The 26,167-nt window shown below is 41.2% G+C and overlaps 1 protein-coding gene across 1 annotated transcript in view; it reads right to left on the bottom strand.

Moving 5' to 3' along the window:
• Nucleotides 1–26,167, bottom strand: part of slit3 (slit homolog 3) — a 231,700-nt gene that overhangs the window by 46,528 nt on the left and 159,005 nt on the right. Inside the window, exons 7-18 of the mRNA XM_080035179.1 lie at nt 24,653–24,724; nt 19,551–19,714; nt 18,228–18,372; nt 14,860–14,931; nt 13,288–13,359; nt 12,047–12,118; nt 9,495–9,638; nt 8,981–9,144; nt 5,888–6,038; nt 3,296–3,370; nt 1,686–1,829; nt 279–422 (exon numbers count right to left, since the gene is read on the bottom strand). Coding sequence (XP_079891305.1) covers nt 279–422; nt 1,686–1,829; nt 3,296–3,370; nt 5,888–6,038; nt 8,981–9,144; nt 9,495–9,638; nt 12,047–12,118; nt 13,288–13,359; nt 14,860–14,931; nt 18,228–18,372; nt 19,551–19,714; nt 24,653–24,724 — 1,419 coding nt within the window. The remainder of the gene's footprint in view (nt 1–278; nt 423–1,685; nt 1,830–3,295; nt 3,371–5,887; nt 6,039–8,980; nt 9,145–9,494; nt 9,639–12,046; nt 12,119–13,287; nt 13,360–14,859; nt 14,932–18,227; nt 18,373–19,550; nt 19,715–24,652; nt 24,725–26,167) is intronic.

The raw sequence follows: 26,167 nt of genomic DNA on the forward strand, positions 1-26,167 counted from the left end.
GTAGGTGTGTGTGTGTGTGTGTGTGTGTGTGTGTGTGTGTGTGTGTGCGTTTTGCATGGTAGATAACTGCCATAGCTGAGATAGACTGTCGAAATTAGAGTATATAGAAAGAGAAGGGGAGAGAGAGAGAGAGAGAGAGAGAGAGATAAAGAAAGAAGCTGAGACAGAGTAGATTTGAAGATACCTACGTAAGTACACTCATAGAGAGATAGCGAGCATAATGGGATGCAAATGAAACGAGCAAAACAGGGAAATAAGAAATAAGGGACATGACTCACATGGTGGACAGAGAGTGCAGGGTGGAGAATGCTCCCGGGGCGATGCCGGATATCTTGTTGTCGTACAGCGACAGCAGACGCACAGAGCTCAGACCCGTGAATGTACTGTTGTCGATGCAGCCGATAAGGTTGCTCCGCAGCATTCTGGAAACACACACCGTATAGATTCAACAAATGAAGGCAATTATTATTATTTTTTTTTAGCAAAATAGCATTTAGCTTCACCTCAATAACTTGATTACAGTAAAGTTAGGTATTTAAAGGATGCACTTCACAGTCTCATCCTTACGCCTTACCCACCTCCTAAATCAGATTTTCTCAGAGCTTTAAATGGAACTTGTGAATATTGATATTCTTCTTAGTTTAAATTTTACTTGAAGGTTGTTTTTGACAGGTGTTCAATTAATGTCCACCATGAAAAAAATATTGGGGCTAATGAATGATGTGTGTTTGTGAATGGAAAAAAACACCACATTCACATCATTTGGGTGAATAAAAAGAGACAAAGAGCATAAAAGAGCGCAAACTGTAATGACATGGACTGGATATCAAACAGAAAGCAGGGGCACATTCCCAATTCCCCCAAAGCAGTCCCCATTGGGCAACTGTGACAGAGACTGTGATATGACATTAGCTTTTGACATGCGCTCTTATGGGAGCAGGCTAACTGAGTTAGTTAACATTAGCTATCCCTGGGATGGGCTAACCTAGTTAGCAAAGGCTATTACTGGAGCAGGGAGCCTCTTAACATAATACAGAGACAGCCATGATGCCATTAGAGAGTCATTAGCCGGCATATATATACATGATGGCATTAGCTAGTCATTACTGAGCATACACAGACAACATTAGATCATGATTTCGTACACTATCCTGTAACCCCTAATTGGCAGAAGCCTTCTCATGGCGGGTGGCCAAATTAAAGCCTGTCATTAGCCTTGATTTCAGGCTGAGTGAGTAAACAATCCTGGCGCTCTCTTTGCAGTCTGGGGGATACAAAGTTAATATCCACCAAAAAGTTAGATGCTTTCACGGCTAGCAGTCACAACCACGGCAACACTTTCTGGCCTTTTTTGTTGAAGGAAAATAAGCACTGGACACCAAATATAGAAAGAGTCAACAACAGAACAGTTGAAAAGCCTTCATTTCCATGGCAACTTGAAAACAAGACTGATACACATTAACTGGCAATGCAAACGACTGGTGTGTGTGGTTTAATTTCAAATAATTCATTAGCATTAGGATTAGTATTCTGCAGAGTTATAGGGAAACAATCAAACCTGTGTGGAAAACATGTAGCCTATACATATGTAAACTTTCTTCAGCAGACCACAAACTACATACATGTAGCAATCCCCCCCCCCCCCCCCCACACACACACACATCATCACTGTAAACAAGACTTACAAAGTTTTCAAACCAGTGAGGCCTTTGAACATGCGTCCCTGCAGTCCAGTTAGCTTGTTCCCTGTCAGCAGCAGCTCCAGAACTCCACCTGCTCCATCAAACGCACCGTCACGGATGTCCCTTAGCTTGTTGTTGCTCAGGTTACTGCAGGAAGGACAAATACATCAATTTAGGTTTGTCAGATTTAGGTTTATCTACTTGTGTTTGTTCTTATTGCAGTGCATGCTGGGTAGCCTTTACAATCTTTCTATAGGCCAACAGCAGGACAACATAACCACACATTCAAACACATATGGGCAAAGTGTTACACACGCAGACACAGTGGCTAATTGCAGTAATCAATCATGTCCGTCGAACTAACAAATGTTAACTCTCTTTCATCTTAATGTCCCAATCTTATACAACAGGTATTCTTATAACAGCTTACAGCCATCATTGTAGCACACACGCACGCAGGCACGCACGCATGCACACACACACACACACACACACACACACACACACACACACACACACACACACACACACACACACACACAAATACATATAAAAGTAGCATAAATGAGACAAGTGGTCACAGACAACTGGGCATGATTGCTATCTCTCTTCCTTGCACACACAATGAGAAAAATGAAAATGAAAAGAGAGCGTTTGGCCGCAGAGACAATAACTTGAGATGATAGCTATCACAACTGCTGTAGCTTTCATTCATAGCTAGCTTTGTGCTTCCTCTTATCAGCGAGAGGAGAGGAGAATAACCACCAGAGACAAACTTAGAGACATTTGAGGATGAAGAGAGGGAAGGAATTGAGAGAAGGAAAATGGAAATGAGTGCTAGCCAATCTATATCGTCAGTGACACTGCTAGATGGTTAGCAATTTCCTCTCCAATAAATCAACTGCTGGTCTCTGCTCTGTCTTACTCTATCTCACTCCTGACACACACACACACACACACACACACACACACACACACACACACACACACACACACACACACACACACACACACACACACACACACACAGAGGCACAAACCTAGAGTAGATAAGGAGTGACTGTGACTGTAAATCTGAACCGAAGGACCATCTTCTATTTCCATTTAATATTTGCTTCCTCCATACCTCCCAGCCAGACTCCCTTGCTCTCAATCACCCTCTTGTCTTCCGCCACTCCTCTTCCCCTCGCTCATGTCTTGTTCGTTTCCACTTCTGCCCCCTCTTGCGAACATATTTTTCTTGCATTTTTCTCTCTATGGCCTTTATGTATTTCCTTCATCCTTCCTTACTGCTGTATTTTATCTTCGCTCCTTCCTTTTGCATTTTTCCCTTCATGGCAGTCCCTAGGTGAATCCTAATAGCTTTATTAGCATGAACAAAAATATGTGGTTGCTAAAGCAGTTTACAAAAACTAATAAACCACATCTCCCACTTTAATCCCATGGTTGCCCCTCTAAATGTCTTTCAAAGAGGATACATTAGGTAAATGCCTGCATGATTTAATGAACAAATACACTTAAAAACAAATAACAACTACAACAACACCCCCCCCCCCCCCCCCACCTTAACAACGGGATATTGAAGAAATGAAGTGCTTCACACGTATACATACATCTTCCTCAGGTTAGGCAGCTTCTTAAACGCCCCTGTAGCCTCCAGGACGGCAATCTCATTGTCGTTTAACCTCCTACAGAGACAGAAATAGAGGGAGGGAGTTGGACATTTATTCTTTCATGAAACAAATCGCTTTGGAGTCAACACACATAAATGAGCATGCACTTGTACACACACACACACAAACGAGATGAAGGGAGAAAGGCTGCATGACCGCATGAAGGTTAAGAGGCCTTTAGTGGCTGTTGAAGTATGATGTGGCCCCAAACTAGAGGAGGGAGAGAACATAATTGAACGTATTGGGGAAGAGAGATGTGAAAAGATTACAAGAAAAGAGGATCATAGCAATGAATCTTTTCTATGCAGTCATCAATACCCCACACCGCCTTAAGCCAAGAGCAAACAGTTTGAAAGATAGTTAGTGAGACATCTGCTTTATTGTGGTAATTTGTACTAAAAAGGATTTTGCTAAAAGGACTTTGTCTATGTGTGTGTGTGTGTGTGTGTCTCACTCAGAGTGTGTGTGCGTGTGTGTGTGTGTGTGTGTGTGTGTGTGTGTGTGTGTGTGTGTGTGTGTGTGTGTGTCTGAGTAAGAGTGTGCGTGAAAGAGGTAAAGTGAGAGAAATGGAGAGGACACTTAATAATGAGATACAGGGGAGTTAAAAGATTGATCAACCTGGATGAAGCCAAACTGAAATAAAATACTGCAAAGTACAAAGTGGGTTGCAGTGCGATTGATTTTCATGTTTTGAAAGTAGAGAGAATAGATGAACCATTTATAATCCCCCCTTTTCTCTTTCATATTTATCGAAACACTCTCAAGGCTGATGTCAAGGATTTTTACGGCTAGTTGGAATGGTCACAAAGAGAGACAGAAAGATAGACAGAAGAGAGAGAGAGAGAGAGTGAGAGAGAGAGAGAGAGAGGAGTGCGAAAAAATATATATAAGCCTTCAGCTCAGCCACAACCTCCCCTGATTTCCCCTGATAAGGCAGGTTATACAGGGCACAGCGGCTGGGGTTTGTTTGTGTGTGTGTGTGTGTGTGTGTGTGTGTGTGTGTGTGTGTGTCATGTTCATGACCTTCAAAAACCCAGTGATGTGTTGTGTTCTTAAGGAAACAAGTGAGAGAGGCCGAGACAGACAAAGAGAGGGAGGGTGTGTTCAACAGAAACTTTGATATGTCCTCTAACCAACCGTAAAGGACACAGTTTATGTTTTTGACATGAAGCACCCTGGGAAACAAGAGTTCACAGAGAGCAACAGAAGCAATGAGAGATATAGACCGCAGGACTTGGGGCTAATGGCCTGTGGGATAATGACATTATTAGTTACCTAAAGTGGCAGCCATGGCCAAATTCATTGGGACACAGCTAAACCTCCAGATGCAACACTGTGGCAATCAACTTGCTTCTGCCTTAATGTTGCAGTGGTGCCTTATATCTGCACCCATTCTCCATTATTAGTAGCCTACCACAGTGATGGCCAAGGTAGGAAGCTCTCTGCCCTTCACATACATTTTAAAGCTGCCAGATATTCAGCATTATTAGGTAACACTTTGCCCCCTGCCTGGATATTCGATCCAGGGCCAGTTTTTCAAGGTGAAACCGTGCTGGCTAATTGAGCGGAAAAACGCTTTTCTCTCGATTTAGAAATCTAGTTGTTGGTTTGAGCTTGTGCGTGTTTTAGGATCATTGCAATATTATGCTATTACGTGGTATAGTTTTCGGAGCTTAAATGTTCTTTGAACTGTTTTCTTATGCAAATCATCCTAATTCTCTACTTCAGAACCGTCATACACGCTAACGTGTTGATTCTTGAGGTGACTCTAGCGGATTCAGAACACACACACACACGCACGCACGCACGCACGCACGCACGCACGCACGCACGCACGCACGCACGCACGCACGCACGCACGCACGCACGCACGCACGCACGCACGCACGCACGCACGCACGCACACACACACACACACACACACACACACACACACACACAGACTTTTTTAACTTTCTTCTCACTCAGTTTACAGTATTACGGTTGCCGGTTATCTGTTACTCCTTTTCAATTTTTTCAGCAGCAAAATGAATGATCCATGAAAGACTGTTCAGTATTCCAGTGTGAGACCCTTTCACTAAAGACATGATGATGCCTCCTTTGGGACTTTGAGGGAGATGGGAAAAAAACTGTTGCAAGGCATTTTGCTCTGGGAGCTAAAAATGAAAATTGACGTTCATGATACTCCTCTGGCAGAAGCAGAGGGACAGGGAGAGAAAAGGACGATTTGCATTGCGCGTGCATTGCATGTTTGCATTTGTGCAAAATGTACACACTTGTGTTTGTGCCCAAGCATGATTGCACTTGAACATTACTATGGGGTATAGGTATTGGTTTTGGTATGTGCAAACGTATGATAAAGTAAAATAGAAATTCTTGACTGGTCTGTTGGAAGTGAAATGATGTGCGATGGTGTACAGTTTCAGGTTAGAGCAGTCCTTAACACGTGGCCTTTCAAACTGATATTTCATGTGTTGCATACAATACATGTACCTGTTTGTTGGATAAAAGGGAAATCACCGGCTGACTTACAGGTCTGTGGTGTGTTCAGGGATGTGCGCGGGGAAACGGGTCAGTTTGAGATTGGAGCAGTCGACCACCGTGCCTTCACAACGACATTTCTCAGGACACACCAGATCTTGGAAACAATCTCCGCTCAGACGGCTGCGATAGTCTTCCTGACCTGCAGAGGACAATAAGGACAACAGAGGAAGAAAAATTATGAAGGGGTAGAAAGAAAGACAGAAAGAAGAAGAAAAAGGGAGACCCCAGAGAGACAGAAAGTTCTCAATGTTAGACTCTATAGTAGGTTCCTTAAACTGAAGGACACATATCACAAACAATATACAGCCAAAAAGTAACAAAAAACACATTCAAATGTAGCCATGTCAAATGCCTTGCTCCCACTGCCAGATAGTATATCAACTTTTGTCTATACTGTCTCTCCTTGGAGTTTGATTGCTTGAAAACCTCAGCTGTCAAATGCTGTAAATCAAAATTAGCCGACCATTTACAAGAAACATCAAACTGTATCTACTCCATCTATTAAAAAAAGGAACAGGCCGCCAGCTGCTATAATACGGGACTATAGAGCAGGCGCAGGGCGGATGCAGGGAGGGGGAAATGCTGCATGGCCAGCACTGTAAATCAAATTAACAAACAGATATCCATGTGGCTTTATGGAATCACATTGTAGATAAATGTGGTTTAACCCTGGATGTTTTTGTTTTTACAAGGTGAGCCAGGAACCACTTCTGTTATTTAGATATAATGTGAGGAGATATTATTTATGACCGCTAGTGCCTGTGGAATAGACCTGGTTTACATCCTGGAGCACTTGTATCGGGGCAGCCATATACACTCTATATAGTTCTCACGGTTATCATTACCTCCCTCTCTTCCTCTACCTCTGTCGTTCTAACCTTGTTGGCCTGTTCTCTGTCAATTTAACCTTGTCTGTTTTGGGCCACTCTCCTATCAGACTACTCTTCTATTGGCACAGGCAGCTTGATCTTTTATCTCCTGTCTCTGCTGGCACAAACCCTTTTTGGGTCAAATTTCTGTTTCTTTCTGGTTTTAATCTTAACTGCTTTTTTGAATGTTGTCTGTTATTGAATCGTCTGGTTTCAGTGGCAGAATAATTTTTTTAGACAATATTTGTGATTACTGTCAACCTTGTTGGTTGGCAAGTTGAAAAAAATGAAAGAGCAAGGGAGCAAGGGAGCAATACCAAAGCCTTCCAACTGATTGGGGATGGGAAGTCTCTTTTTAATACTAAACAAAATAATTTAGATACCTTGGAGGCAGGTCCCTACAAAGAAATATTCATACTTTTAAATGTATGCTGGCAGTTGATCATTCAAGTTGGATTCTAAATCATTCAACGTTTCTAAATGTCTTGAATCATAGATATAGAGAAGATACAGTATATCGCTAATGGAAATATTTAGATGTTACAGTATTGCTTGTGTATGGCCCATTGATGTTCATTTATTTCTTTGCACAGTTATAGTCCCATGTATTAGAAACCCTAGACATAAATGCATGCAAACAGAGGTCAAATATTGAAGCCCTTCATTTTTTGCTCCGAGACGTGCGATTGGCTGGCTGGGAGAGGCAGGTGGGTGGGTGTGCTCGGCGGTCCCTGGCGCTTGACGGAACCATGTGATGTCACAGTAGGCGGGGCCACATGGTTAGATCAAGCACAAGAGACAGCCGCACGAACCAATCAGAATGCAGATCCACTCAGGAGGAAGGCGGGGCAACACAGAGCTGCACCAATCAGTCAGTCAGTCAGGGTGGGGAGGGGGGGCAGGGTCCATACAGGATAGCAGAGGCAACAGACAGCTGCAGATCCACACAGGTAGGGGACTGGACCAGAAACAAAACTGTCCACACAGGTCCAGAGAGGAAGAGGAGATGCAGGGAGAGGCATGGGGCTGCAGAGAGGAAGGACCCAAGCAAAGAGGACAGCCATAGCCAGCTCCGGGAGAGCATTTGTAATCTAGTTATCTTCATTCGCTCCATGGGCAGAGCACTAACATTAGGGACTTTATAGTTTAGACCTTCCATGCTAAAGACCACATGATCTCATGGTACTGCAAAGCACTCTGGATAAAAGCCTTCACCATTCAAACATATTAGTTATACTGGGCCCAGTTTAGGCAGGGACATACCATTTTTGAGAACAGAAGGGATTGAAATCTAATGGCATGAAATGGTCGGTGTCACAGGCACACATTTTGACATGGCCGTGGTGTAGGCTTCTAATAAAAAGAACATCTGTGATAACCGAAAAAGAAACTCCCCTTACACTGAAGCATAAGAATGCTATAAGGTTAAGAGGTTATAAGAGGATTAAAAGCATACAATTGGATTGAATCAGATTATTCTATTACATGATCATCTTTAACACAATCTCCTTTCACATGAGGTTAAAATGACGGGAACTAATACAGTTGACAGCGGGCCCCAGCTAGTATACGGCCTTGTAAAAAAATAAGCAAATCTGTTTACAACCACCATTCTGGCACAATTCAAATCGTTTAGGGAATTTTAAAGATTCATTTTCCAAGCGCCCATAAAAAGACTGACAGAGAAAACAACATGAAGAGCCACAGCAGAGAGCCACTGATGATGTTAAGTGTACATAGTTACACACACACACACACACACACACACACACACACACACACACACACACACACACACACACACACACACACACACACACACACACTTAGACCCAGATTAATTTGCACACTAACACAAGTGGCCAGTCCCTGCTGAGTTGGTTATTGTGCTGCTTCAATATACTGAATGGTGTGTGTTGTAATTACTGAGACCCATGGCTCATATTAAAGGAAATATCAGCAATCCTATGCTACAAGAGAGAGAGAGATAGGGACAGTATGTGAAAGCATTTGTGTGTTTTAGTAAGCGCGTATCAATTTCTGTTTCCAATTGCACACATAAACGGTCAATTGTCTTTCAAACCACACGTGTTTACACTGTGCACCTTGGCATTTTTCATCACCCATCAAAAGGTGACTTTCCTGCATGCTTGCGCTTGTGTTTTTGAACGTGTGTGTTTAGGGTGTGTCTGTGACAAAACTGGTGTCCTACCTGTGCACTTGAACTTCTTTCCTTTGACCTGGCTGATGCGTTTGTTGGCCTGCCTTCTGGGGTGGCTGCAGCGTGCGCCACTGGTCTCAATGGGGTTGTCAAAGAGGTAATCTGCTAGCCACTTCAGGTGACAGTCACACATAAAGGGATTCTGGGCCAGATGACTGAGAGGGAGAGAGGAGAAGATTGTTTTTTTTTGGTCAAGAGAACTGGGAAAATAAGAGGGACGCTAAGTTGCTACAGTGGCCCAAGTTGTGTGTTTTAGTAATACGACTGCATATATTAAATTCCCTGTCACATTATGACAAATTTAAACGGCAAACAGTGAGCTGAGACCAATGAGATATTTGGGACTTTCAATTGAAAAAAATAAAAGCTGAAATGAAAAATTGATTTAAACAAAATAGATGCGCATTGATTTTCTGCCCGTTGAATAATCTATTAATCTACTAGCCAAAGTGTTGCAGGTCTAGATAGGTTCATGAAAAATACTTGAAAGCCTTATAATACTCACAGAGTCTTGATGGAGCGCAGAGGGGCAAACAGGCCTTTGCTGATGGTCTGCAGCTTGTTGTCATACAGTGAAAGCAGGTTGAGGTTCTGCAGGTCTTGGAAGGTGTTGACTCTCAAACAGTTAATTTTGTTGGCGTTCAGCAGCCTGAAAAACACAAGGGAGAGCCATTCAGTATTTTGCATTTTTATCTTTATTTGTTTTACTCATTTAGCTCTGCTCACTACACAAACAAAAGAGGCATACTCAGATAATGAGACAATTTAGTTTTCTCTCCATCGCAAAAAAAAATTGTTCTTTTCTCCCCATGTCCTGTTCTTTTCACAGTGTCTTCCCCTGTCCCTCCTATTATAGCCTCTCCCTAACAACTGCGCACAGTCATGATTATATTTGTGTCTGGCCGTGAGACACAAATCTGAAAATGGCCATTTTTTATATTTTTTCACTTTTTCTTTTGGAGCAGCGGGGGAATGTCTAGCATTGGCTGGGAGTATAATATATTTAGTTTTAATGGGACAGAAAGAGATTGTGAAAAGAAACAGAAATAGAAAGAGACGTGTCGGAAGAATGGAGATGGGATGGATGAAAACGCTATAGTGAAACATCATAGGGAGGGACAGGCTTAAAGCAACACAGATATACAATTAAGTGAAAGGGGCTGACAGCCAAAATGGAGAGGAGAGAGACAGAGAGAAAGAGAGAGAGAGAGAGGGCGGGAAATGAGAAATGTGATAAGGGGATTTGGTAAATGACAGGAAGGGGTTTTGGACCTCCAACCTGTCTCTCTTCTTATACCTGGACTTCATTAGCTAATATAACCGACAGTTGACAGCTTTTTCTTTTGTCGCATCTTGTCTGTCTCACTCTCTCTTTCTACTGTCTTTCGTTTTCTGACAGGTGACCAAGTCGTTGCTTGGTACGGAAGCTCAGCATTCATCATCTCAAGCCTTCCAAACGAGCGCCTATACTGCCACCACCCACCAACACACACACACACACACACACACACACACACACACACACACACACACACACACACACACACACACACACACACACACACACACGCTGCTCTGCGACATATCCACGCCTCATTAGGCAGCTCACAGGGGGAACTAATTACTTGAAACTGCACCAGTAAAACAAAGCAGCTCAGACAACATAAACAACGGGCCGGTAGCTATACAAAGCAATAAACACATCTTTGTCATGGAAGGGTTGACATGTTTGCAGATTCACCAGTGGAATGGGGAGAATATGGTTGAATAACAGCGTCTTAAATTCCTCACTATTCATTGATAGGATTTCTTCTGTCAGGGGTGGTGACATATTTATAAGACATATTCCCTCCCTTCATCTGACAAGCGACTTTCAACACCCACGTCTGAACACCCAATGTCTTTGTGGGATTGACCCAATGATGTGGCATGAATATTAACCAGTCATCATTTTATTTATTGATTGATTGAGTCGAGCGGACTTAAATGCACAGTAAACAGTCTTGAACGATCCAATTAAGGATAACACACATGCATGTTTAAACAAATGTAAAGCATTTAGTGTTAAACATTTTATGACGGCAGCCTCATTACAAGGTCTAAGGGAGATGATTTTCCAATCAGGGGCATATGTTAATGATGTCAGTCATTGACAGGAAAAAACTAATTGTATCTCTCTCTTAGTTTTTATCACCCCTATTTTTATATGTACTGTATATGCACAGATACATGTTTATCCATATCTGTTCTCATTCTTATCTTTGTTCTTTTTCCATATTCTCTCCATCCATTAATTAATCTATCCATGCATCCATCCCCCCTTCTTCTCTCTGTGTCGGACTATGCACCATGGATGCCAATGATCCACCTTAGCCCGTAAAAGGTGTTTGCGGGTTAGATTCACTCATCCTCTTTCTCTTTGCTTCACTTCACTTTACGACGGAAAAGCCCAGAACATTAGCCACTTCTGCAGTGGACTGCGGCATTTGCGAGGACCATGTGACAAATACAGTACCATGTATGGGAGACAGAATCTTTACTGCATGCTCAAACACTGCTACAGTCTGGACTCTTGCCCATTAGGAATAGTTGAATAGTTTCCCTCCTAGTAGGTAATAAATGTTACAAGAACTGTCGGACATCACAGTTTTTATTACAATGCGGCAAATAGGTTCATGTTGATGATTGAATGATCACCTGCGCAGGCAAGCACACGCGCACGGACGCACGCACACATGTAATGTAGTGTAAATATGATTTTCTGTGAAGTCACTAAATCATAATAATAAGGTACAAGTTAGTACAACATTAAACACACTCAGTCCTGGATACCTTTTTAAATAAACTGTAGTCGACCTGAATGTCAGACCAGACAGTCACAAATCCGCGACAATAAGCCGATAGTTTATCCTGCGTTAAAGTGTGATATTATTTTCTTTCTGATGAATAATTGATTTGATAGTTTTCTTGAGGAACCACACACACACACACACACACACACACACACACACACACACTCAGGGACACACATACACAGATCAAACAGACAGTACTTACAGTAGCTGCAGGGAAACCAGTCCATCAAACAATCCCTTGGGCAGCTCTGTGATCTTGTTGCCATACAACACCCTGCACAGGACAGACAAAAACAACATCATTTCAGACACAGTGGTTGCAGGGCTGTCCTTACGACTTATGTGGTCTGAAGTAAGCTGCGAGGCACAGTAAAATGATCTGCTTCCACAAGTTGTGGCATCTTATGATATCTTATCCCATTAAAGTGTATTATGATGATAACATACACTTTGTATTTCAATATTTAAGTGGGAACACGTAGGGGATAAAAGCACTTGATTCTGCCTTTGTTCAGGACAGATTCGCATGTTTGGTTATTTGAGAGTTGAACCGGTATTCATGCACAGTTGGCCTCACTGACAAGGCAAATCTGAAACATATCATGTGTGATTTACAGTATTTCAAATGAACCCATATGACTGCTAAACGTCATTGATCAATATATAGTGGTGGAATCGGTTTAGCAGAAAACATGTACCATCAAATCAAAAGTTTCCTAAATAAATCCACTAAATATTTCTGCTCGGAATGAAAAAGCCAAAACACTCCGATTTGGAAAGACTAATTTAAGGGGACAAGAGCCGGATGTGTGTTATAATCAAAGAGACAACGTTGTCTGTTCCAAGTGCTGTGAAATCTTTTAACTTGGATCAGTTTTCTCATATGATTATTACATTGAAAATAAATGGTGTTTGAGATGGGCTTCCAATTGCGTTAGCCACCTAATTCACTTCAGTAGTTTTATTTTTTGCTAGATCACGCCTAAGATGGCCTCTACTGCAGAGGTTGTGCCTTTCAACGACATTCCTGTTTAAGTGACTTGGCTGTAATATGGTGTGTGTGTGTGTGTGTGTGTGTGTGTGTGTGTGTGTGTGTGTGTGTGTGTGTGTGTGTGTGTGTGTGTGTGGAGAGCACCTTGTCTGCCCCTTCTTGTCTGTCTGTCTGTCTCATTTTCATGCTTCAAATTGATTCAAATTAAACTGTCCTTCATGTTCTTATCTCATTCAACCTCAGTGATTACACACACTTACAATTTCACACACAAGCAAATACACGGACACAAATACAGCATTGTGGTCGAGTTACCAATATCGAAAGCGACACCATTTATGTTTGCATAATGTCTGGAAAAGCGAATACTTTCCTGTCTGGATATGAATGTGCGTGTGTGTGTGTGTGTGTGTGTGTGTGTATGTGCGTGCATGTACGTGTGACATACTTACAGTGATGTGAGTGAGCGAAGGCCACTAAAGGAATCGGCGGCGATGTCAGAAATCTGGTTCTTACTCAAGTCACTGGGGGAGGGAAAGAGAGGGGGGAGATAAGTGCTTTACAGTAATACACAGTAATGGGGTTCATTCTGTGTGAATGTCCTAGAACTGTCCGACAAATGACCATGGGAGAATACATCAGCAGAGGTCAAGGCAAGAGGACATGAGTAAAAGTAAATGAGGGAGAGAGACAGAGAGAGTGGAAGCAGTGGCATGTTGTGAAGTGAGGTTCATGTCATTCACTTCCACCACCGTCTGTAAGATGTATTATTTAACAATGCGGAGGTCAAACGCTATATATATATATATATATATATATATATATATATATATATATATATATATATATATGCGCGTGTGTGTGTATGTTTGTGTGTGTGTGTGTGTGTGTGTGTGTGTGTGTGTGTGGACTGGTGGGTGGGTGGATAACCTTACAACCTTGCACGAGTCTGCAAGTCTTGCATTTTCTGTAATTTGCATGGTAAGGAAATGTTTCACGAGTGAGTCTGTGGGTGTTGGTAAAAAAAGTGTGTGTGTGCATGTGTGTGTGCCACTGCAAGCTGGTTTGGACTTCCGATTAGACATACGCCCTTCCTCTTGACTAGACATCAATTGATGATAATGTGTCTATTAATTAAAGTTCCAGATTCATATTTATTTCTGGTACTAAGGTAAATGCTTTACATATAATAATTACGAGACCATGTATGTCCATATTTAGAGTTACTGCAGAACTTATTATTTGGGAACCACATTTTCTAAGTCACTGAGGTCAGCGAGGAAGAGGGTTCTATCTCAAGATATTTAAATTAGATTATGTCTGAGTTGTCAGAGCAGGTAAATAGCCTTGAAAAACTTCTAGTGACCATGTAAAAGCATTTTTTTTCTACTAATGTAATTTTGTAAGACTATTAGTCTCATCCCAGAGAGCATACAGCATGATTAATGTCCCTGTCTTCATGAGATTACTGAAGCCCGAGACCGGAGTCAGGGTCACCCAGACTTATTACTGATTTGCATACAGCCATTTACACAGTTCATCATGCCTTGCAAAAAGCCAGAGTTGATTAACATTTGAAAATCTGACCAAGCAAAATATGGTTTAAAAATGACCTCAGTTTAGTTAAAGTAAATAGGATCGGCCTATGCTGGTTTACTGGGCTAAGCATTGAAGTACAGCAAGGTTCTATGCTGGGTCTCCTTTACTTTCTGTCTAGAATATATAATGCTCTAATGGAATTTGAACATATTTATGATACCCTTGTTTTAGTTGACTTCACTTGGACTTAACACATGGGTTAAATGCAGGTTAAGTGAATGGATAAAACAATGAAATAAAGATTGCTACTAAGGTCTTAATGTGAACAGATACAGGTTTATACATAACAGTGCATATGATTGCCAACTTGGGATTTCAGAAACATGTATGTGTGTGTGTGTGTGTGTGGGGAGTGGGGGGGTGTATGAGTGTGTGTGTATGTGTGTTTAATGGTTGCATACACAGTATTATACTGACAGACTTACATCCTCTTGAGCTTCTTGTAGGCTGAGAAGGCTCCTGCAGGGACACTCTTAATCAAGTTCTGCTCCAAACGACTGAGAGACAGAGAGAGAAAGAGAGAGAGAGGAGCAAATAACAGAAAAAAACAAGTTAGATGATTTTTAACAATCCCCCAAAAATACAAAAAAAAACTAAATTGGAAGAGCAGTTTACCACTATGCAATGATAACATATGAACACAACTTCAACCACAGCATGACAAGCACAAGATTATAAACATTATTCTTTGCCTTTAATATTTAATTTCACCAAGGAGACAGAAATCCTTGGTTATCATCCTAACAAGTTAACTGGCTATATTAGACTTCCTCCCAACCACAGTGAAATATAGGTTATATTGCACCATTTGCACATATGGGACAATGGGTCTCAATGTAACTGGCAACATTTTCCTTTTCCAATCATAATGTCTCTTATTTTATTTGAATGTTTCGCAAATTCCTTTGAAGAGACGGTCTCTTCTTTAGACACAGTCAGATTCTTAATTATGAACACATTAGATTCATCAACTTGTACAGGCTATGGGCCAAAGCAAATGTATTACATACCTGTCCCTGGAAGACTGCATACTCATTACACCATACCGTTACTACTGTATTACTCTATTATCTTGTGGGAAGCTATCAAGAACTAGGCACAAAGCCCACATTTGGGATAATGCACAGTTAGCTTAGCTGTTGCTCTCCTGATGGTCTCGGCACCTCATTCATCTATTTAGCTCATGCATTATGTATGTCTCCTTGTTGCTGCGATGAAAAAAGGATGGAAGGAAGTAAGAAAGGAGAAAGAAGTAAAGGAGGAAAATAAAGAGTAATGTAGCATACAGTTAGAGAAAAGAGAGGAAGAAAAAGGGGAGGACAGAAGGTGAGAAGATGGATCCCTGAAAGGAAGAGGGAAATGATGACAACGGCTGAGAAATCAGAGGATTGGAAAAGTTTGGACAACAGGAGAGAGGAGAGTAAGAAGAGGATGATGCGGTGAGGTCCCAAGGCCAGCCACAGGGTCAGCTGTCAGAATGATACATGGGAACTAATTCACCCTTGTTCTCCCTGTTCTGTCCCCAACCTGTCTGGCTCTTGACCTTCACTCTCCATCCCATTATTTTATCTATTTTATTCTATCTATCTATCTATCTATCTATCTATCTATCTATCTATCTATCTATCTATCTATCTATCTATCTATCTATCTATCTATCTATCTATCTATCTATCTATCTATCTATCTATCTATCTATCTATCTATCTATCTATCTATCTATCTATCTATCTATCTATCTATCTATCTATCTATCTATCTATCTATCTATCTATCTATCTATCTATCTATCTATCTATCTATCTATCTATCTATCTATCTATCTATCTATCTATCTATCTATCTATCTATCTATCTATGCCTTGCATGTCTTTAAACACTGTGAGACAATTCAAAGCTTAATATGAACAACATATTTTATGATGTGAACTCAAATGCAAGTTTTATCCACATTTCCCAGGGTTAAATGCAATTTAGTTAAATGTATTGCACCAACTTTTGACTGCTCCCCTTTAAGCGTATACTTTAAAATGAAACGCTTACGTGGCTTTGAACGCAACACAACCCCTACAGGTGCCTGTTTGTTGGCTGGTGTCCATATTTCTAAATTGCCACACCTCACACCCCCCTGGCAAGCGACCCATTTCTACTAAGGGGTCAAAATAAATCAAGGATATACAGATACTGACAAAGACAATCTGCAAGCACAACAGGTAACACATTATAAATGAGGGGAATATAAACAAGGTTGAGACAAAGACACTTAGAGGCTCAATCTAAAAGGATGTATTAAAGGGAAGACAATTGAAGAGGCAATATAAAAAATCTATAAGGCGAAGCAGCAATTTAACGACGAGTGAAACAGTAGACAGGTTTGGCAGTTGAGCATGTTCACAATGGGCTGAGTGTGCACACAAGAACACACACACACACACACACACACACACACACACACACACACACACATACACACTCATAAAACCTCACTCAAACACTTCTGTTTATGTTTTAATAAAGTTAAATGCATTTAGACAAACCTGTTTTGTTAAATTGCTTCATAAATATATTTGACTTGGAGAGACAGATTGACACACACAGACACACACACACTTGGAAGTTCACAGCTGCAAGTTGCATAAACACACACACACACACATTTGGCAGCGATCCTTGCCACCAGCAAGCAGAGGGATGACATTGTCCCTATTGGAGGACTGACTGCAGCGACAACATTTATTATAATGCTTCTAAACCTAATTCAGCGTGTGGGTATCTTAAATATTTCATCAGATGTGTTTGATTGGCTGAGGCTCTATCACAATGCATGTGTATGTGTTCTTGAACCTCCCAGAATGTGTATATGTGTGTGTGTGTTTGTGTGTGTATCTGTATTTAAGCGTGTGTATGTGAGTGTGAATCTATTACTAATGCTCGGGAGGTATAGCAGTATTGGTGCAGCGTCGCGGGAGAGAATTGCTTCCTTACTCACAGAGCAATCAACCAGCTGTCCTCTGTACAAACAAACAGGGTACAACGATCAATACGGATATCAAACACGTCTGTGTGAAAAATAAATAGTTTTGCTGCAATATAAAACAGCATGCAACTTCAAAACTCACACTGTGCAACGCTTTTGGTAAGATGTGATGTCTAGTTGATTATGGTAAGCATCTGAGCTAAGTATCTAAAGATCGCAGTGCAACTGATCGTGTGTGTGTGTGTGTGTGTGTGGGGGGGGGGGGTGTGTGTGTGTGGATTATGATTAATGGATTGATTAGAAATGTACTATTAACTGTACTTAATGTTCAATTAATGTAACAAACTGAAATTTCCCCGGCCCCCGGCGATCAATAAAGTCAGTCTGGTTTATTGAAACTCTGTCTTACAAATCGTTATAAGGTGGCTATTTCTATATTTTATCTTACTAATCGTTCAAAATGTTTCTCTCAGTAGACCAGAATCCCATCTCAAATATTCTGCACACATGCATTTGCATATCACCTGCATACCAGTCACATACTGTATGAGACAAATCAGCACACAATTTTGTTCAGGCAAATCAAATAATGTACTGCAGTGAAGAGAATAAGGATGACTTGAACATGGGCAAACCATCGGCATGTGGTCAGAATGCACTTTTAAATAGGCAAAAACATGTTAAAGAAATTGTGATAATATTGGAGAAATGTAAAGAAATGTATACATTTAAAGAATAAATAAATGATGTCAAGCCAATGGACACCACACATGACACACACATATTGAAATGTTGGTAAAATTGAAGCACTCTTACATCTCCACGATGCCTTCAGGGAGGTTTGCGGGTATCTCAGTCAGGCCTTTACGGCGACAGTCCACTATGTTGTTGTTACAGCTGCAGCTGGCTGGACACACGGCTACTTCAGGAACACAACTCCTCGACTCTGACTGTGCTGGACCTGTACATGGCATCACACAGATACATACAACATATCAGAGATCTGAATTCATAAACACATTATAAAGTTATCGACTTTCTTTTAATTTTAATTTTTTGAATACTAAATATTCACTCTAATTGATGTGGTGAAAAATAGTGCTGCAAAATATGAGGAGAAAATGGGAGATTCTCAACGCCTGAGGCTACATTGACCCCTTTAAAAAGTTTGGCAAACAGATTCAAGCTTCAGTTTTATTCCTCACATTCTTAACGCTGTTTTTGTTTAATTGTATCCCACGGGATTGATGTCAGCTTAAAAGGTCCGTTTGTGTTATTTCAGAAGTATTTGCGTCCTGCTAAGGGTAAAATTCTTTGGGGGATCTGTGGATTCTCTTTTGGTATTAAGCTGAATTAAATTGTAATATTAGAACTTAATTAGTACTATCAAAGAGGAGTGAGGAAAAAGAAAAGAAGAACGAGAGAAAGAGAGATATAGACACCTACAGTAAGATTAGATTAGGCTGAGAGCTAATAAAGAGAGCACAGTCTGACATTCTATTAGCACAGAAAGCTGAATCAGAGGCCTATAAACAATGCCTATACTATCTGTAGCTGATAACAGTATACTGCTCCTATACTGGCCTTTTAGCTGATCACGCTCAGCATGGTGTAATTCTTTCAGTGCTAGAAGCTTAATGCTGAGTTGTTAGGAGTTGATAAGAATGCTGCCTGTAATAATGGCCTTTATGTTTATTAGATTCTCTGTATGTACGTATAGCTCTCAAAGAGTCTTAATTCAAACCTGCACTTTGTCTTAAACCACGTCGTACTACACACTTAGAGAACACTACTGCTGAGGCCTGATTTTACTCTTGAAGTATTATAGTTCATGTGTCTATTTGATGCAAGTGAGTCAAAGCTGATGGCTTTTCTCCCGTCTTCGGTTTTGTTCCAGAGCCAAATTAAATAAAAACTGTTGGTTGAAACTAGAAACATGCCAATTAAGCTTTTATTTTATTGACTTTATTACCACATTCACTTGAGCAAGCAACATCATCCCCTCCTCCTGTATTGGAAACCATAGTGGATTTCACAAACCAAAAAAACTGGAAGGGGGCTTCAGAGTGTCCTTTAGGCACACTAGTTGAGATTACAATTGAATGTCATGTGCATGCGTGTGTGTTCCTGTGAGCTCACCATTGCAGACAAAATCCTTCTTTTGCACATCGGGAACATTGAGGCCCCTCATGTGGGCGGGGGCCATGCACTGGGTGAAGGGAGCCAACCCCCGCCGGGCTCTGAGCCAATCAGAGAGCCAGGACAGGTGACAGTCACAGTGGAGGTTGTTGGAGTGCAGACGCCTAGAAGAGGGATTGAGAAAAATATGTTATTTTTAAGGAACTGCTTGTTCAAAATGATACTCAAATCAAGCTGACTAAACACAAGAAACTCTTTGATTATTGGATGTCTCCAAAACAAATTATGTGAAGTTAAACTGAGAAGATCAGCAAATATATTTTGAGTTTGCATTCACTTTGGCGAGGATCATGAGGCTGTTGCATGGTTGGAAGACACACTCACACACGCACACACACACACACACACACACACACACACACACACACACACACACACACACACACACACACACACACACACACACACACACACACACACACACACACACACACACACACACACACACACACGCAGAGTAATATCCTCGGCTCTCATTTCCCCAAGGTCTGTGACAATATGACTCCCTTTAGAGGCTGAATGGCAATCTATCAATCTCTTCAGAAGGACAGACACACAGAAAAGAGAGATGGAGACAAGGGTGGGAAAGAAGGATATAATAAATCTGGAAAAAAGAGACTGAATGAAAGGGAACAAATAATGAAATTTGGTAAGGGGAGGAAAAATTGAGAAAATCGATATAATGAGAAAGATCACATTTTTGGGGGGATTTTTGGTAATTTTTTAGATACATTTTTAAGGGCCAATTAGGAACTTATATAATTTCTCATGCGCCTTTGGGAGTATCCAGCCATGCGAATTGTATGGGTTTTATATGCCCATGTTTTCAGATATCTATCTCTTTATTTTCCTCATCCACTCGATAGGTGAATGGATTTTTTTTAATGGTGGCCTGTGCACTGAAAACTTTCTTTTGAAAGGCTCAATATCAACTTATTTTTCCCAGAGTCAATTCCGCTTTTGCTGGCGGCGGATAATTCACAGAACACTCAAAAACAATAGATATCATTAGGACTATTTCTTTGGCAGAAAGTAGTTCCAATCTCAACTGTCAGCAGGGAGCTCTGGAAAAGAGATGTCACTGCCGGATTCTTAAATGTAATTTTCCTCATGTCACGTTGTGAGTGACACAAACAACATTCTATTTACGCACATTGCAAAGGATGGGAGGCACACATTTTTAGAGATGGATATTTTAAAACCAGAAAAAAAGCAAAAGTATTTTCATTTTATTGCATTTTTTACTGCATTATGCTACACGTTACATGTTGCACACGTGACATTGCAACAGATTCTCTCAACAGGTGACACTGACATCTTACACAAGACACCGATGAGGATTACGATTCCCGGATTATACTTTAAGAAACCTTTTCACAGTTATATAGAGGATCAGGGGAGGTTTTGCAGAGCTGAGATTCTCCACAGGCACTGGTTGGATTTGACACCTCAAGAGAGAGTGAGAGAGAAAGAGGTGAAGAGAAAGAGAGAGAGAGAGAGTGATGAGGTGAAGGAGGGTGAATGAACAGCAGAATGTCTTGTCAGCGTATTACATGCCAGCCGGGATATCTAGCCTTTCCGAAGACAGGCCTCCCTTTGTAATAAAGCAGAGGACAAATCCTGTTATGGAACAGAGATGGGCTCATTGATGCTAACAGCGGGGGCAGTGGGTTTTAATACCGCTCTCCCATTATAAATCCAGTTTATAGTCAAACCCCCGCCTGGAGATAGCCACGTCTCGGCCCACCCCCGGCTCAGCCTTAATTACTGACAAGTAGGATTAAAACACAGGGGAGAATGGGAGGAGGCAGGGGGTATGGAAAAAGTGCCATGAATGTGTGTATGTGTGAGTGCGTGCGTGTGAACTGTATTTGTGTGTAGCTGTAAGTCAGTGATTGCGTTCGTTGGGATATTGGTTGCGGGTGACGAAGGGCATGTTGCATAGTGTTTCTGAGAATGTGTGTGTGTGTGTATGTCTCTGTATCTGCTTATTCTTAGTATTTGCTCCAGAGGGCACATCTTTAGTACAGTGAATTACACAAGCACACATACGCACGCACGCATGCACACACGCACGCACACACGCACACACGCACACACACACACACACACACACACACACACACACACACACACATACACACAAAAACACACACACACACACACACACACACACACACACACACACACACACACACACACACACACACACACACACACACACACACACACACATAGAAGCAGTGAGAGTTCCAATCTTTTCACTGGTGTAACATTCTGAATGGGAGACACCATGAAGTGATATCATTACCGGTAATAGAATTTACGGAAACTGCAGAAAAATAGAGAGAACGGTGGAGAATGAAGGCCGAACAGATGTGAACACTGGACATTAAGGGGATGGGGAAGAGGAGAAAGAGGTAAGAAAAAGAGGAAGGAAAGGGAAAAGAAGACGACCAAAGGAAACAGCAGTAGACAGGTGAGGCAGTTGGAAGTAGAGAGAGGAAACAACAGGAGGAGCTGACAGGAAGCACAACTCAAAGGGAAGCAGGACCTGAGCAACGTGAAAGTGAAAGGGAGGGAAGAGAGTTATGATGGAGAAAACAGAGAACTCATGATCTCATGAAAAAAAGATTGGACTAAGTGAGGAAGGATGCCAAAAATGAAGGAGGAAGAGGTAGATAAGAAATGTGGAGATGGGATGCGCACATGGCAAGGAGGAAACAAGGAAATCAGAGGAGAAAGTCCCTCAGTGTTGACAGAAAACAGATGGGAGCTGAGGGCTTCTGATTAAAAGATATTGGAGATTGGTAACTCTGCACTCAATCTGCTGGCAACTGTGTACAGCTGCGCCACTGCCTGGAATCCAATTTTAACAGAGCTGATTTGGAGCCATATTGCCACTAGAGTTGCAGCAGTATGCAGGAAAATATATAGAAACTTTGCCGCGTGATTGGCTATTGATGTATGCTGTACAAAAGTTGAACAGAGAAACCGGTCGTAAAAGATAAATGGACTTCTGCGATTGCTATCCTGCTTGTATTTAGAAGAGTTGCGTATTTAGAAATCCCCCAATTGTGAATGTTAAGTAGGGTTGCCTGACCACACAAGGGCCTCTTAGAAATGGTGATTTTGGGGAAGGAAATCCCATTCTATGCATGCTGGTTTGGCAGAGTTCAACTCCTAGTGTGGCCAACAGGAATGCAACCAATGGTCTGCCTCTCAGACAGTCACACGGGATTATGGGTAGTGTTCCTTGAGATGTCGTGCCATCGCCTTGGCAACTGCGAGACCTCCTTCACACAAATAAATATGCCAAAAAAAAACACACACAACTCAAAAAGACACATAAACAGAAAAAATCAAAGCCGTCTTCCTATTCAATCAGAAAGGATGATTTGGCCTGGGGTTCATGTTGGATCACACAGCTGTGTGTGTGTGTGTGAGCGAACATCAGAATGGGATATTCTCCTAATGAATCAAATTTGATTGAACTACAGAGCTAAACAAGTCTTTCTTGTGGTATTTATGAGGTTACCAAACGTTGTTGCGTGCGAGTGTGTCTGTGTGTGTTGGTGGCGCTTGCATATATTTGTCACTGTATCCATCTCTGTTTGTCTGTGTGTGTGTGTGTGTGTGTGTGTGTGTGTGTGTGTGTGTGTGTGTGTGTGTGTGTAATAGCCACATGATTATTCACAGTCATGAAACAATAGAAGAGTTGGTCTCTTTTTATCGGAGGATTAGATGATCACACAGATCTAGCTGACATGCTGTGTGTGTTTGTGGCATGTGTGTATGAAGGCGGACATTAGTTATAATATAACTAAAACTATATAATTAATAAGGTTAGTCTTGCAGTGTGCACATAATATGTGTATACTGCAAGTCGGACCGTTCTCAAATTTGCATGAAAGCATGTGGTGATTTTTCTTTGTGCATTGGTTAATGTACTGCCACTAAGTGTGTGTATGTGTGTGTGAGCATCAGTAGTAGGGGAGAACGGGGTAATTTGTCACATGGGTTGGATGTCACATTCGTTATATCTCGCCACCAGAGCGCGCTAGCTCTGAAATGTTGATATAAAAAAGGTCCAGAATTGGGATCAGAGGTCACATACATAGACTTCCTTGGAGTTCGACTGCTGCATTTCAGGTGAGAGGATGTTTTGTGTTTTTCATGTCAAATTCCAAATATTTTGCTTCTCAGTATTTTTCTTCTAGGCTTTTACACAATGGGTTTATAACAAAACACTTGTTACCCTCAGAAAGTGTGAAGGGTAAACTATAGTTTAGATTGTGGTTAGCAAGCTAATTAGTTGTCAGATGGTTGTTGGCCTTGATGCTAGCAAGAAATTCAAGTTGGGGTTGGTCGTCAAATTTTTTGGGGGGTTGGTTGTCACATGTTATCTCAAGGCTGCAGCCAGAAAAGGAACCCAATAACGAAAGAAATTGTCAAGCTGTATCCTCACTGACACCCCAGAGAAGGAAATAATAGAGCAGGAAAAGGCAGCTAGCAAGCAAAAGAAAAAAGGGCAACAAAATCAAAACAACCCAGTGCATCCCAAACTAGACCAGCTGCCAAGGCTACAGAACGTTATGTAGGCCTATTTGTCAACTTGACAATGCAATTAAACATTCAAATTTGGTCCTGCCTCCTTGCCTTCTTTTTAAGATTTTTCCCATTAAGATAACATTGTGACAAACAACCCCATAGTGTGTGACAACCGACCCCTTGATGGGGTTGGTTGTCACAATGTGTCAGAGTGTCTTTGATGGTAAATTACTTCTTCATTACAATAAGTTGGAAAAAAAGAGAGACACACATTTCTAGCCAACACCTTAAGCTTCAATTTAATGTAGGAATGGCTATTGACAGATGTTTTGGTGATGAGCAATTCTCACTAGAGTAAAAAGTGTGCCTACTTACCCCGTTCTCCCCTATATGTTAGCAATTGCCTGTGTGTGTGTGTGTGTGTGTGTGTGTGTGTGTGTGTGTGTGTGTGTGTGTGTGTGTGTGTGTGTGTGTGTGTGGAATATACTTACAGTGTCCGCAGCTTGGGCATGTGGTTGAAGCTGGACAGGGGGATGAGGGTGATGTTGTTGTTGTTGAGGGTGCTGAACAGAGAAAGAGAAAGGGGGAAAAGAAAAGAAAATAAAAGAAAAGAGAAAAACAGATTGTTAGAAAAAATAATACCCTGGTGACAATTATTGGTCTGGCGGTTTAAACTCTGACGCAAGTCGAATACAGTTCCATCCAGAGAGCAGGTTCAAGTCCTTGTCACCTTTTCCCCAACTCTCTTTCTCTCAGTAAAAAAAGGAAAAAATAACAACAGATCTCCAAGTTTGACTAGGTTTACAAGAAACATTGTCTATGCCAGTAGTTCCTAAACTCCAAATCCTCCAAAAGAGCCTGAGATTAATATAGTAGAATAGCAAAGAATACAAATATGAACAATATATTTTTTTAAAGCCAGTTTAATAGTTTGTAACTAGCTCTAAATATTTCTTGCAATAATCCAAAGACTCATGTGGATGTCACTTTTAAATGTAGTTGAACTTGAGGGCATGTTGCATTGCCCAATCGGATCTGGGGTTTCCTAGCACACTGGCACAGTATTTCCACCACAGGAATCAACATGTTCTTTAGTTAAATAAGAAGAGAAATGATTGTCCTGGAAGAGAGATAGCTCTAAGCTAGGGTGTTGTATGATGTAAAGCTTTTAAAGCCCACTACATTTGAAATACTGGGTTATGAATACCATTGACTTGATTTGAATATCAATTATACAAAACACTGCTGGTACTATTTCAAACATCCGTCAAAACTATAACACATTGCATGGTCCATGGTACTGCTAAGTCAACACATATAGTTTTAACAAATAATGTATTAATGCACACACACACACACACACGTACACACACGCATATGAACACACAAATCTCTTCACACAGATCTGTGTTTCTTCAATCTGTAGCTCATAAGCAGGTCACTGCTGTCTCTTACTATTATCTCTCTCATAAACCACCCTATGTCTCATACAGTATCGACCAAAATCAAGGTTGACTGTCATTACAACCAAACACACACACACACACACACATACACACACACACACATACAAGCAATCAGACTCCCACGGTGCATTGAAGAAACACAACTCCTATTGATTCTCTGTGGTTTCTGATGTACATACAATGAGAACAAAATAAGAGCAGAGAATAAAAAATGCAGAAGAGAAGAATATTCCATCAAAGCAATCCACAGGGGGATCGGATCACATTGACAGACTCGTATGAGCTGGTGGGGCTGCATGTACAACACATTCGCGGGGTGGGGGGAAATATATCAGAACACTATAGCAGCAGCTCCCTCATGACTTAACAGTCCAAGCATGCACATACTGTAAAATTACAATACAGAAAAACAGAACACTGACTGGACAAAGACATACAACATACATTGTAGGGAATAATGCATTGGACATTGTATGAAAAACAGATCAAATACTCAAGTTAATTTTCTAAGAGGACCTACGGTATAAGCCATAACTAAGG

This window comes from Ammodytes marinus (genome assembly GCF_949987685.1).
Source record: "Ammodytes marinus genome assembly, chromosome: 10".
NCBI lineage: Eukaryota > Metazoa > Chordata > Actinopteri > Uranoscopiformes > Ammodytidae > Ammodytes > Ammodytes marinus.